Raw genomic sequence first — 13,479 nt, 5'->3', positions numbered from 1 at the left:
GCTTTTTTTGCATGAATACTACATTATGCTGTGTCCTTTTCAGGGTATTATATTAATAGGCATATGATATTGGCTCCTCCTATAACTGTGATGTTAGTCTCGATCATTTGGTTATGATGGTGTCCACCAAATTTCTCTATTGTAAACTTTTTTTTTTTTTCTCGCTCTGTTGCCCAGGCTGGAGTGCAGTGGCAGGCTGACGGTTCACTGCAGCCTCGAACTCCTGTGGCTCAAGCAATCCTCCCATCTCAGCCTCACGAGTAGCTAGGACCATAGGACCTAGCCACCACATTTGGCTAATTTTTTGTATTTTTTGTAGAGATGGGGTTTCTCCACGTTGCCCAGGCTGGTCTCCAACTTCTGGGCTAAAGTGATTCTCCCGCTTCAGCCTTCCAAAGTGCTGGATTACAGGCGTGAGTCAACACGCCCAGCCTTGTAAACTATTTCTTTTCATCTTTGTAAATAATACATAATTTATGGGGAGTTATTTTGAGACTATGTAAATATCATGTTCCTCATCACGTTTACCTCCTAGTTTTAGTACCTTTTGATGATTCTTGCCTAAATCAGTTATTAGAATACAATTCATATATGATAAAATTCATTAAAGTATATAGTAATTCAGTGGTTTTTGTATATTCATACGGTTGTGTAACCATCACCGCTAATTCCAGAGCATTTTTATCACCCCGAAAATGAAACCCTTCACCCATTAGCACTCATTTCCCCATTTCCCCCAGCCTCTGGCGACCACTAATCTACTTTTTATCTCTATGGATTTGCCTATTTAAGACATCTTATATAAATGCAATCATACAATATGTGGTCCTTTGTGTCTAACTTATTTCACTTAATATGTTCTCACGGTTCATTCATGTTGTAGTTCTTATTGATATTTCATACCTTTTTATTTGCCTAAATCAATCATTTCTATGATTCCTAAAAAATGGTGCTAGTCTAACTACATTATTTCCATCTACACTTACTAGGCAACATCTTTATCATCCATTGTCAGGAAGCCCTTTAAGAAAACTGCACAGTGAAGTTCATTTTAATAAATAGGGTTTCCTTGCTCTCAAGTAGTTACTAATCTTAGACAAAAGGGTCTAGGATGACCACCTTTCTTGAGGTTTACATGATCTTCCCTGACTTCCACTTGAAAGGTACCCTGTGAGTCTCTCTCCGCCTGTTATCCCACAGGCTCCTCCCCACTCCTCCAGGTACCCCTTCCCCGGCGGCCGCAGGAGGAGGAAGTGACGCACCGGAAGTGTCCCTGTTCCCCTTGCTGTGGGGGTAAGGAATCAAACCCCCAAGATGGCGGCAGCGGCGGAGGAGCGGATGGCAGAGGAAGGAGGCGGCGGCCAAGGCGACGGCGGCTCCTCTTTGGCCTCCGGCTCTACCCAGCGACAGCCCCCACCGCCCGCGCCACAGCACCCGCAGCCGGGGTCCCAGGCGCTCCCAGCCCCCGCGCTGGCTCCGGACCAGCTGCCTCAAAACAACACGCTTGTGGCGCTGCCCATCGTAGCCATCGAGAACATCCTCAGCTTTATGTCCTACGACGAAATTAGCCAGCTCCGCCTGGTGAGGCCCCCGCAGAACTCCTGCCTCCCTCTCCCCCCGGCCGAGGTCTGGGAGAGGAGGAGAAGGGAGCGCGTTCCCCGGGAAGGGAGCCCCCCGCGAGCCCCAGCCGGCTACAGATCCGGGAGGGAGCCGCTCCCGTCCCGAACTCTCCCTTGGCGTCAGTCAGCAGGAGTGGGCTGGTTCCCGATTGCGTCCTAGCTGCGGAGCTGGGGTTACTTCCTGAGGGGACTTCGCCTTGGGGGCTCCTTGCCCCCCGCCCGGAAGCGGGCCCTCTACGGGAGGGGTAGCGGAGTTGGTCTTCCCACCTTCCGCCTGGCCTGAGAGTAGACCCGGAGAGGTCATGTCGCCTGCCTTTTGTATGCCGCTTCCAGCCCCCGGCCTCGGTTTGGGGAGAAAACTCAGAAGTAGGCAGATGATCCCAGCCAGGTTTGGTTTATCTTGCAAGAATAACGAATTGTTCCCCACCCCAACCACCTAAGTTTTCTTGTTCGAGAAGATTGAGTAGAGTAAGGTGGCTCAGTGACCCCAAACCAGGTAGAGGTTCCGAAGAATTCGAACGTGTTTACTTAGCCTTAGCCCCAGCGCCCTAATTGACCACTAAAGTAGAGCCTTGGGAAATGACCATTTCTGCTTTGCCTCATCCTAACGCTTCCCACCGTAGAGAAGCAACTTACCCCTTGACGGGTTTTTTCTCTTTTGCAATTTATTTTTAACTAGTGATTTACGCCCACCCACCTGCTTTAGGAGAGGTTTCTTTATACCTTAAAATCACAATAGGTCAGTCCATGATTTTTAAAAATAATGAATTTGCCATTGGGGTTTTACTTCACTCCAGAGGTTTGAAGATGTGGTGATTGTTAGTTCAGTTAGATATTTTGCTGCCTTTCAATGAAATTATCTTTAAGTGGTAAAGAAATTGAAGGAGGTGGACATTTTGAAGTGATTGCAAACCGATTCCATGGAGAAGCTAAATCTGTGCTGGGAATTGTTTTTAAGAGGACAAAGATATTTCTGAATGTGCTGTGTATAACATCTTCTTATTACTCAATATGCTGTATTGTAGGCATACACCTCCAGTTTCAAGTGGATTATAATTACATTTTTAAAGGAAATCATAACATTTTTAAAAGAGAACTTATAAATATTAATTCAAACTGATGGCCAATTTTTTTTCTAGTCAACACAGCAGTTCAACCATGCCAGTCTGCAGGATGGAAAATTTCTTCAGCTGAAAATAGATATTTCACAATTGATTGCCTCTGAATTTCCAAAACGTTTTCATTCTAGAATTTCATGTAGAATCTTAAATATTCCTTCAGATTTTTACAAACGATGGCGTTTAATCAAAATTTGCGCTGTACATATACGGTGTTTGGAAAATTGGGCATATAACATTTGATTGAATTGAACCATTCAACCAGACAATGGCTTTGTAAATCTTGGAATATTCACAGTTCTGTTTTGTAAGTGTTGAGAAAAACTGAGTTTTATTTGTTTGTTGATCATTTTACTATTTTAAAAAAATGTAGTGGGGAGGGGGGAACCAGCCTGTCCTAACTAGAGTTAAAACACATCCCACAATTTATGAATAAATGACATCTCTGTCAGGTGAGATATTCAGCTGCATTCTTAATTTTTAAGCAGTTTTCTGGCCTTTTAAGGTTATAAATTTATAATTTCAAACTCAGATTTTTCATAAGGAGTCCCTTCAGTACAACTGCCCACCCCCAGGAAAAGATTCTGCCCCGTTTTACATGTGCAAATATGATTTTTGAGTAATGGGGAACTATTTTTTTTACTTAAGGCTAGTGGATAATTCTTGAATAGATTAAATGGATAATCTTTTGTGGGGAGTTGGAAGTGTCTTTGCTTGGAAGGTACAATTCAAGTAACGTTAGAAAAGAAAGATGTTCTTTTTTGCCACTAGGTGTCAGCATTAATTTAATTATGATCTTTTCTGAAATTGGCAGTCAAGAGAGTGCCTAGGTGAGCTGTACATGCCTTCTTAAGTAGCCATTTATACCTAAAGAATCGTTTGCAAAAAATCAAGGGACTTTAGTATATGCTGCTATCTGACATATAAGTTACGTAGTTCTCTTCATTGTAAGCATATTTTTGAGTGGAATTAAGGCTGGATATGCTTTGAAGGGGGTAATATTAAGAACAGAATTAGTTTTCATAAAGCTAAATGTCAGTTGTTAGGTAGGAGTTAGTTTATGTATTGTTCAGGGACTTTTTTTCTTCCTTCTCAGTTTTCTTGTCTTATTGGAACCTCAGTTACAACTATGCTTAGCATCTAATGTAGACAATAAATAGGTACACAATCCATGTACTTACTACTCTGCATTTTCTTTAAAAGATTTGCTCTAGGTTGAAATTGCTACAATAACATTTTTCAGTTATTTGTTCTGTTTAGTTAATAATAGTCTTTGCTTCCTCTTACCATGAATAACTGATTTCCAAGGGACTGTGTGAATGCCTTATTAAATTGGATTTTTGGCTGGGCGCAGTGGCTTACACCTGTAATGCCACCACTTTGGGAGGCCGAGGTGGGCAGATCACCTGAGGTCAGGAGTTCAAGACCAGCTGGCCAACATGGTGAAACCCCATCTTTATAAAAATACAAAAATTAGCCAGGCATAATGGTGGGTGCCTGTAATCCCAGCTACTCGGGAGACTGAGGTGGGAGAATTGCTTGAACCTGGGAGGCGGGGGTTGCACAACGTGAGCCGAGATCGCCGTCTCAAAAATAAAAATAAAAATAAATTGGATTTTTTTTTTTTTTTTTTTTTTTTTGAGACGGAGTCTCACTCTGTCACCCAGGCTGGAGTGCAGTGGTGCCATCTTGGCTCACTGCAGCCTCCACCTCCTGGGGTTCAAGCGATTCTCCTGTCTCAGCTTCCTGAGTAGCTGGAACTACAGGCGCACGCCACCATGCCCGGCTAATTTTTCGTATTTTAGTAGAGACGGGGTTTCACCATGTTGCCCAGGCTGGTCTCGAACTCCTGAGCTCAGGCAATCCACCCACCTAGGCCTGAATTTATTTTATTTTATTTTATTTTATTTTTTGGCCATTGACTATTGATCAAAAGATGTATCCTGAGTCTGGTGGTTTCACAGAAATTACTCCTTAAATATTTAACTCCTCCAGTGTAAAATTATTTGGCTGAACACAACCTTTGAAATGACAAAACATGTACTTTGAGTTGTTTTTCCAGTAAAACAGACAAATTTGTGCTGATGCAGCATTAGTATGTCACCCAGGCCCCCTTGGCAGGTGGGTGAGAGACTCTGAAACAAGTGGCAAAGGTTAAGAAGTGAGATCCTTGCCGAGTGCGGTGACTCACGCCTGTAATCCCAGCACTTTGGGAGGCCAGGGTGGGCGGATCACTTGAGGTCAGGAGTTCGATACCAGCCTGGCCAACATGGTGAAACCCCATCTCTACCAAAAATATAAAAAATTAGCCAGGCGTGGTGGCACACGCCTGTAATCCCAGCTACTTGGGAGGCTGAGGCTTTGAACCTATGTAACTTTGGCTTATGAGCATTATATTCTTATCTACTGAAAAACAAGTATAGGGAGCTTTTTAAATTATTTATTTATTTATTTATTTATTTATTTATTTATTTTTAATTTTTGAGACAGGGTCTCCCTCTGTCGCCCAGGCTGGAATGCAGCGGCATGATCACAGCTCACTGAAGCCTTGATTTCCTGTATTTTTTGTGGAGATGTGATTTCTCCATGTTGCCCAGGCTGGTCTTAAGTTTAAACTCCTAGGCTCAAGTGGTCCGCCCACCTCAGCCTTCCAAAGTGCTGGGATTACAGACGTGAGCCACTGCACAGTATAAAAAGGGTAAAAAAATTTTTTTCTGTTTATTTAAAGTACAATATAAAAAGGGAAAAAAAATTATCCTGTTTCAAACACTGCATTATATAATTTTACCTGCCCTACAGGAGGCTTTTAAAAGATGTTTTAGAGCGATACTATCAATTTTTTTCCTCTGCGATTCAACTGGAGCTCTTATCATTTTAATTGGAATCATATTAGTGGTTCAGAACATGAATTTGACTAAAGGTTAAGTTGAGAATTCTTGCCTATTTTCTGGAATGAAATTTTCCAGTCAGCAACAAAATACATAAATACGTGCTTTTGTCTCAAGATATTTCTCTAGAGCACTTTAGCTAATTAAATCTATTACCTATTTATAGTTCCTTTCACATCTTTTCTTCAAATATGTTAGAAAATTTTAGTTATAGAGTGGGTTGGTTGGTAGGAAATATGAAGGAAAATGAAGAACCATTACTTCTTTTTTTGTTTTTGTTTTTAAGTAGGCAAGCTGTCTTCCTTGTATCTCTCACTCTGCACAAGAGTTCTCAGTTTTTTTGGTCTGAAGACACCTTTACACTTTTAAAAGTTATTGAAGACCCATAGAACTTACCTTGGAAAATTCTAGAAAACACAAGAATACACATAACATATTCCATTAGCTATCAGAACAATAATGTCAGCACATGTCATATTGCTTCTGGAAAATTCCACTGGATACTCGTGAGAGAATGAGTGGAAAAGGCAAATAACTTCTTGGTACTCTGAGAATAGTTTGGCCTTGCAAACCTCCTGAAAGGGTCTCCAGGACCCTGGGGATCTCCCACTGCCCAGACCACACTTTGAGGACCACTGCTCTGTATTGCTCTATTCCAGAGAATACACTCTGTTGCTGATTTTTTCTTTTTTCTTTTTTTTGACGGAATCTCGCTCTGTCGCCCAGGCTGGAGTGCAGTGGCGCGATCTCGGCTCACTGCAAGCTCCGCCTCCCAGGTTCATGCCATTTTCCTGCCTCAGCCTCCCAAGTAGCTGGGACTACAGGCGCCTGCCACCACGCCCGGCTAATTTTTTTTTTTTATATTTAGTAGAGACGGGGTTTCACCGTGTTAGCCAGGATGGTCTCGATCTCCCGACCTCATGATCTGCCTGCTTCGGCCTACCAAAGTGCTGGGATTACAGGCATGAGCCACCGTGCCCGGCCCCACTGATTTTTTCTTGTATTTTTCTCCCACCGTCTCTTCAGGCTGTTGATTTTATTAATGAGTGCATAAGTACAGGTAAGAAATTATAATCTCTTGGAGGCAGTTCGTTCTTCCAGTTCTCACAAAGTAAAGAGGTTCAGTCAGTAACTCTGTCCACTGTGTCGTCATCAAGAGAAAATATACATACCTTCCTTGAGCACACTTACACAGCATCAGGATAACAAATGCAAAGATGGTAAATATGAGTGTTGAGGTTAATTAGGACTTAATCAGGAAAGACCTCCTCAAGATAATAAGTTTTTATCCAGTTAATAAAGGTAGAAGAGCATTCCCAGCAGAAAAAAAACGATGTGTAAAGTATTGAAGTGATTGGAGAAGAATGACTTAGAGGGATTCAGATAAACTTGAATTTGGATATGTGAAATTGTTAATGTTCTAGATTAGTGGTCACCCGTCCTCCTGTCTCCCCAGCGTTTTTATTTCACAGACCAGTCAGATTTAAGAAACTGTTTTTGAGAACCTCCAGGGTTGACATCTTTTGGTGGGTGGAGCAAATAAGGGCATTTTAAAAAACAAAACAACTTCCGTCTCGTATCATCATCATTTCTTAAAAGACACCAGATATATCTGCATACCTTGATAAACTGAGTAGTATGAATTCTTACAAAATTGCAGAAGATACTATGTTAAAAGGATGACCTGTGCATATAAATCCAATTTCATAATTTTTGAGACTGGGAGCAAAAGATAACCTTTAACAGAGGTTTCCCTTAAACACCTACTTCTAGCATCTTGTACTTAAGATTGATTGAAACAAACATCAAGCTCTTCAGTTTCCCAAATATCTTGGGCCTCTGCAAACACATGCTTTTTCCTGTTTCCCTCTCCTAGAAAATATTTGTACCTTTGGCATATACCTCATTCTATAATTCTTCTCTGAACTTTATGTAGGTAATATTTCTAAGTTTCCATTGCATCGTTATTGCACTTACTACATTGGAATTATCTTTGGAGGAGCCTGTTTTCCAGTTACCTTAGTCTGTGATGCAATATAAGTACTCAGTAATTATTGAATAAATGAAGTAGCTCTTAAAAACCATTTCACTGCTCTGAATAAACAATAGAAAATATATGTCATTGTAGGGCTGGGCGTGGTGGCTCACGCCTGTAATCCCAGCACTTTGGGAGGCTGAGGCAGGTGAATTACCTGAGGTCAGGAGTTCGAGACCAGCCTTACCAACATGGTGAAACCCCGTCTATACCGAAAATACAAAAATTAGCTGGGCATGGTGGCGGGCACTTGTAATCCCAGCTACTCAGGAGGCTGAGGCAGGAGAATCACTCGGACCCGGGAGCCAAAGGTTGCAGCGAGCCGAGATCATGCCATTGCACGCCAGCCTGGGCAACAAGAGTGAAACTCCATCTCAAAAAAAAAAAAAAAAAGAAAGAAAGAAAGAAAAGAAAATGTATGTCATTGTAAAATAAATGTTTTCTGTATAAACTATAATAGTGTTACAAAATCATTTGCTTAATATTTACTTCCAAGAGAGGAGATTAGAACTTTTTTTTTTACATTTTTCATTCACCCTAGAATGTCTTTAACATTTTACAAGACCATTTTAAGAAAATGAGTGACTAAAGAAAACTCTTAGGAGTTATTAAAATTGATTGATACACTGATCTGAAGCCAGTATGTAATTAACAAGATAGCCATTTACAATAGTGCATCAGGGTTCCTTTGTTTTAGTCAACATTTAATTGATTTATTTATTTTTTTTTTTTTTTTTAGCTGGAGTTTCTGGTCACCCAGGCTAGAATGCAATTGCATGATCTCAGCTAACCGCAACCTCTGGTGCCCGGGTTCAAGCAATTCTCCTGTCTCAGCCTCCCGAATAGCTGGGATTACAGAAGCCCACCACCATGCCTGGCTAATTTTTGTATTTTTAGTAGAGACGGGGTTTCACCCTGTTGGCCAGGCTGGTCTCGAACTCCTGACCTCAAGTGATCCGCCCACCTCGGCCTCCCAAAGTGCTGGGATTACAGGCGTGAGCCACCGCGCCCGGCCTAATTGATTTATTAATGAGAAAAATAATGGTACAGATAATCAAAAACTGAGAACAATCCAAAAGGCTTTTTTATGTGGTGGTTAGGATGCATTATAGGAATCCTAAGAAGAAATTCTTCCTAATTGTTATACTTAGACTGAAATTAAAATGAATTTATATTTTCTTTCCAAGTGAATATCTAGGGTATATACGCAGAGAATCTAAAATTTGTTGTAATTCTACCAGCAGATAATTGAGAATTTCATATACATATATATGTGTAGTGTATTCACAACACACACAATATAGTAATACAAGTGGTGTGATCTTAGGCAGTCCGTAGAAGAGAGTTGCTCTGTCACCCATGCTGGAGTGCAGTGGTGAGATCACAGCTCACTGCAGCCTCAAACTCTTGGCCTCAAGCAGTCCTCCTGCCTTGGCCTCTCTAGGTGTTGGGATTGCAGACGTGAGCCACCATACTTGGGCAAATAGAACTTTTTTTTTTTTCTTTGAGACAGTTTCAAGGCTGGAGTGCAGTGGTGCGATCTTGGCTCACTGCATCCTCCACCTCCCAGGTTCAAGTGATTCTCCTGCCTCAGCTCCAAATAGAATTTTTTTTTTTTAGACTGAGTCTCGCTCGCTCTGTCGCCCAGGCTGGAGTGCAGTGGCACGATCTCGGCCCATTGCCACCTCTGCCTCCTGGGTTCAAGTGATTCTCCAGCCCCAGCCTCCCGAGTAGCTGGGATTACAGGCCTGCACCACCACGCCTGGCTAATGTTTGTATTTTTGGTAGAGACAGGGTTTCACCATCTTGGCCAGGCTGGTCTTGAACTCCTGACCTCATGATCCACCTGCCTTGGCCTCGCAAAGTGCTGGGATTACAGGCGTGAGCCACTGCCTGGCCCCAAATAGAAATTTTTTTTAAAGATTAAAGTATTCTTTTGGAAGAGGTGGGAAGTTGTATCCATATTTAGGTGAGGGAAATTAAGATGAGTTCACTGAAAACACAAACAGGACAAGAGAAGAGCCAGAATGGTTGTGATTCGTTCATTATTCATTTTTTAAATGATTTTTTCGTCCATCATTAACTTTTTGCCACATTTGCTTTATCTGTTTCACTTTTGTGCTCATTTTCTCTCTCCTGAATGTGTGTATGTGTGCATCTATCCCATGAACATACTTATTTTACCAAACCATTTGAAAGTAAGATGAAAATACTGATATTTTGCCCCAAGTACTTTTTATAATGTGATCACAATATCCTCATTTCCAGGGGATTTAACATTACAGTTTGTATTCAGATTTCTCAGTTGTCCCCAAAATGTTCTTTATAGCTCTTTGAGGCGGGTTTATTCAGTCTAATTAAGGATTGGTCTCTAATCTAGAACATTGTCCCCACTTTTTTCATTCTTTCATGCCATTGACTTTTTTTTTTTTTTACAGCCCCCTCGCCCCGCCAACACACACAATGAATGCCATTGACTTTTTGAAGACTAGGCCAGATGGCTTGTAATGGTTCTGTAATTCACATTTGTCTAATTTTTTCCTTGTGATTGACTTCAGGATTTTGAACTTTGGAAGGATTATAGGAAGGTCTTGCGCTAGCTCCATCTGTCTAACCTTTAGCAGTGTGGTGAGAATGCCTGTTAATGTCCTTAAAAATCCCTTATTACCTCAAGAAGTCCTACCTTTTAGAGTAGTGCCAGCAGTTCTATAACAGCAGAGTATCAGTTGGGACTCTAATCAATTTGAAATAAATAGGATAATTATTTCAGGTTATATAGCTGTGGGTCACCAAGTTTAAAATGGCACAAATTAGAAGACCTGGATTCTTAGTTTCCCTTTTGCTGCTGAATAGCTGGATGACCTTGGACAAATCACATAATTTCTTAAGGCCTCAGCTTTCTCACTTTAAAAAAAAAGGATAGGTTCTGATGTCTTTAAGTTCCTTTCAGTTCTGGAGTCTTAACAAGCAGCCTAATCAGCTTGTGATCATTTAAGAACTGTAGAGTGCCAAATTAATACATTTTATTTATTTATTTTGGTTCTCTGTTTATCTTACACAATGATGAATACATTTTAAAACTGGGTTCCAGCTGGGCGCAGTGGTTCATGCCTGTAATCCTAACACTTTGGGAGACCAAGGTGGGTGGATCACTTGAGCCCAGGAGGCTGAGGTGGGAGGATTGCCTGAGCCCCAGGGAGGTGGAAGCCTCAGTAAGCCGTGATCGTGCCACTGCACTCCAGCCTGGGCAACAGAGGGAGACCCTGTCTCAAAAAAAAAAAAAAAAAAAAAAAATGGGTTCCATTACAATATTTCCATGATTCTAAGATACAAGGGTCTCATATTTAACATTTTTGAAATCAGTGCATCTTGATCAATTTGTATGTATATTATCGTGGTGGTGCCTTTTTTTTCCCAGAAAAGTTTTTATTAAGTTGGTAACATGTCTCAAAGTCTCTACAGCATCTTAAAATCGAAGGAGTTGAGCATACCATATTTCAAGGCATCTAAGAAAAAAATGCCGCCAATTATAATTCTAAGACATTATATATCGTAGGTCTATTCCACTGTCAAATGTTTAAAAATGTGCATCTTAGAATCAGTTAAGACTTAAATAAATAAAAAAATTTTTAAAACAATCAGTTAAGACTTGAGGCTGGGCATGATGGCCCATGCCTGTAATCCCAGCACTTTGGGAGGCTGAGGCGAGTGGATCACCTGAGGTCAAGAGTTCGAGACCAGCCTGATCAACATGGTGAAACCCTGTCTCTACTAAAAACACAAAAAATTAGCCGGGCGTGGTGGGAGGTGCCTATAATGCCAACTACTTGGGAGACTGAGGCAGGAGAATCACTTGAACCCGGGAGGCAAAGGTTGCAGTGAGTGGAGATTGCACCACTGCATTCCAGCCTGGGCAACGAGAGCAAAACTCCATCTCAAACAAAAAAGACTTGATATTAAAGATTAAACAGGAAAATCACATTTCACAAATGTATAGCCTATGTGTCTTGCATTATTAAGAAGGACCATGGTAGCACAACAAATCTCAAAACAAAGAAAATTTTTCATTACTGACCACAACTAAGAAAACTACATTTATTCTCTTACAGTAGAACAGTGAGTAACAGGAGCCCAAGCTATATCTTTGTTCTTCAGTGATTTATTCTATTCATTCCCTTTTGTTTTTATAGTATATACTTTTCCTAATCTTTCAGTGCCCTGATAGTTTTTGACATAGTCATCATCTTTAGGCTCCATATATTAGGCTTCAGGATTTTATTTTACTGTCTTGGGTAAATTGCCAAATTGTTAGGATTTTTGTTTGGTTGTAGTTACTAGGGAAGTAAAATTTCTTCCCTTTAGCTTTGGGAAATTATTAAAATACTCCTAAATTTAGAGCTACACTTTAAATGAGATAATTTGAGTTGCAAGTTAGCATACATTATCAGCAGCTATCATTAAACTGCTTGTCCTGGGGAAATTTAGTATATTTCTTTTTTCCAGATGTGACTTCTTTCTGAATCCTAAACAAAAGTTATATGGTCCCTTTTGTTGTTTTGTTTCGTTTTTGAGATGGAGTCTCGCTCTGTCACCCAGGCTGGATGGAGTGCAGTGGCGCGATCTTGGCTCACTGCAACCTTCACCTCAGGTTCAAGCGACCCTCCTGCCTCAGCCTCCCAAGTAGCTGGGATTACAGGCGCCCGCTACCATGCCTGGCAAATTTTTGTATTTTTAGTAGAGATGGGGTTTCACCCTGTTGACCAGGTGGTCTTGAACTCCTAACCTCAGCTGATGCGCCCAGCCGAAAGATGTATGATCTCTTGTGTTTTTGTGCTATTGGTTAGTCAGTGCTTCTTGAACATTTAAACATACAGGAAAACTACCACATTAAATACTGTTCTTTCCTTACAATATTGCCTAATGTTTAAAATAATTTTTCTTTTTTTTTTTTCTTTTGAGAGGAGGTCTTGCTATGTTGGCCAGGCTGGAGTAGTGCAGGTGTGATCATCATACACTGCAGCCTCAAACTCCTGGGCCCAAGTGATCCTCCCACCTCAACTTCCCAAGTATAGCTGGGAAGCTGGAACTATAGGCTCATGCCTCTGCACCTGGCTATGCTTAAAATCTTTTTGATGTTGGCTTGTGTAGTGTCATTCTAATTTGTCCATCTTTGTGACCTCCTATTCTCTAATCTTTTTATCAGCTTTTAATTATAAATGTCAGTTGAGGCTCCATTTATAGGCCTTTTTTTCTTATCTTTCACTTCATTTGGGGTTCATGTACATTTATTTCACTATCTCCAGTGAAATTTCCAGAACCACGTCTTTAGTCCTGGTATGATAGCGCTTGCAGAAAATGACCAGCCAGCTCTCCCAATACCAGATCTTTCAAAAGATGGGTGGTCTTTTCCTTTTCTTTTCTTCTTTTTTGTTTATTAAGTCCAACTTCTGCAGAAGGGTACTCATTCTCTTTTTTTTTTTTTTTCTGACACGGAGTCTCGTTCTGTCATCCAGGCTGGAGTGCATTGGTGCAGTCTCGGCCCACTGTAACCTCCACCTTCGGGTTCAAGCGATTCTCCTGCTTTAGGCTCCCAAGTAGCTGGAATTACAGGCGCCTGCCACCACACCCAGCTAATTTTTATTTGGGGGTTCACCATGTTGGCCAGGCTGGTCTCAAACTCCTGACCTCAAGTGATCTGCCCACCTCAGCCTCCCAAAGTGCTGGGATTACAGGTGTGAGCCACTGCTCCCGGCCATTCATTCTCTTTTTAAAGTTATTTATCTGATTTCTCGACTCAAAACATGGGAAATTTTATTCCT

At 41.2% G+C, this 13,479-nt stretch overlaps 1 protein-coding gene across 6 annotated transcripts in view; it reads left to right on the top strand.

Annotated features, from left to right (window-relative positions):
- The first annotated feature begins 1,249 nt into the window (after nt 1–1,249).
- FBXO28 (F-box protein 28) overlaps nt 1,250–13,479 on the top strand; it is a 49,079-nt gene continuing 36,849 nt past the window's right edge. For 3 of the 6 annotated variants that reach the window (XR_008541271.1, XR_008541270.1, XM_003308768.3), the window contains exon 1: nt 1,277–1,581. Coding sequence is in view for 3 of the 6 variants with exons in the window: in XM_003308768.3 (XP_003308816.1) it covers nt 1,315–1,581 (267 nt within the window). In the remaining 3 variants the exon portion in view is untranslated. Of the gene's footprint in view, nt 1,582–13,479 lie in introns of all 6 variants that reach the window. The other 3 variants (XM_001135277.4, XM_016939584.3, XR_001712863.2) reach the window with 3 other exon arrangements.

The sequence above is a fragment of the Pan troglodytes genome, chromosome 1, assembly GCF_028858775.2.
Source record: "Pan troglodytes isolate AG18354 chromosome 1, NHGRI_mPanTro3-v2.0_pri, whole genome shotgun sequence".
Lineage (NCBI taxonomy): Eukaryota > Metazoa > Chordata > Mammalia > Primates > Hominidae > Pan > Pan troglodytes.
Note: the sequence above shows the minus strand (reverse complement) of the source record. Positions and strands in the feature narration are given on the sequence as shown.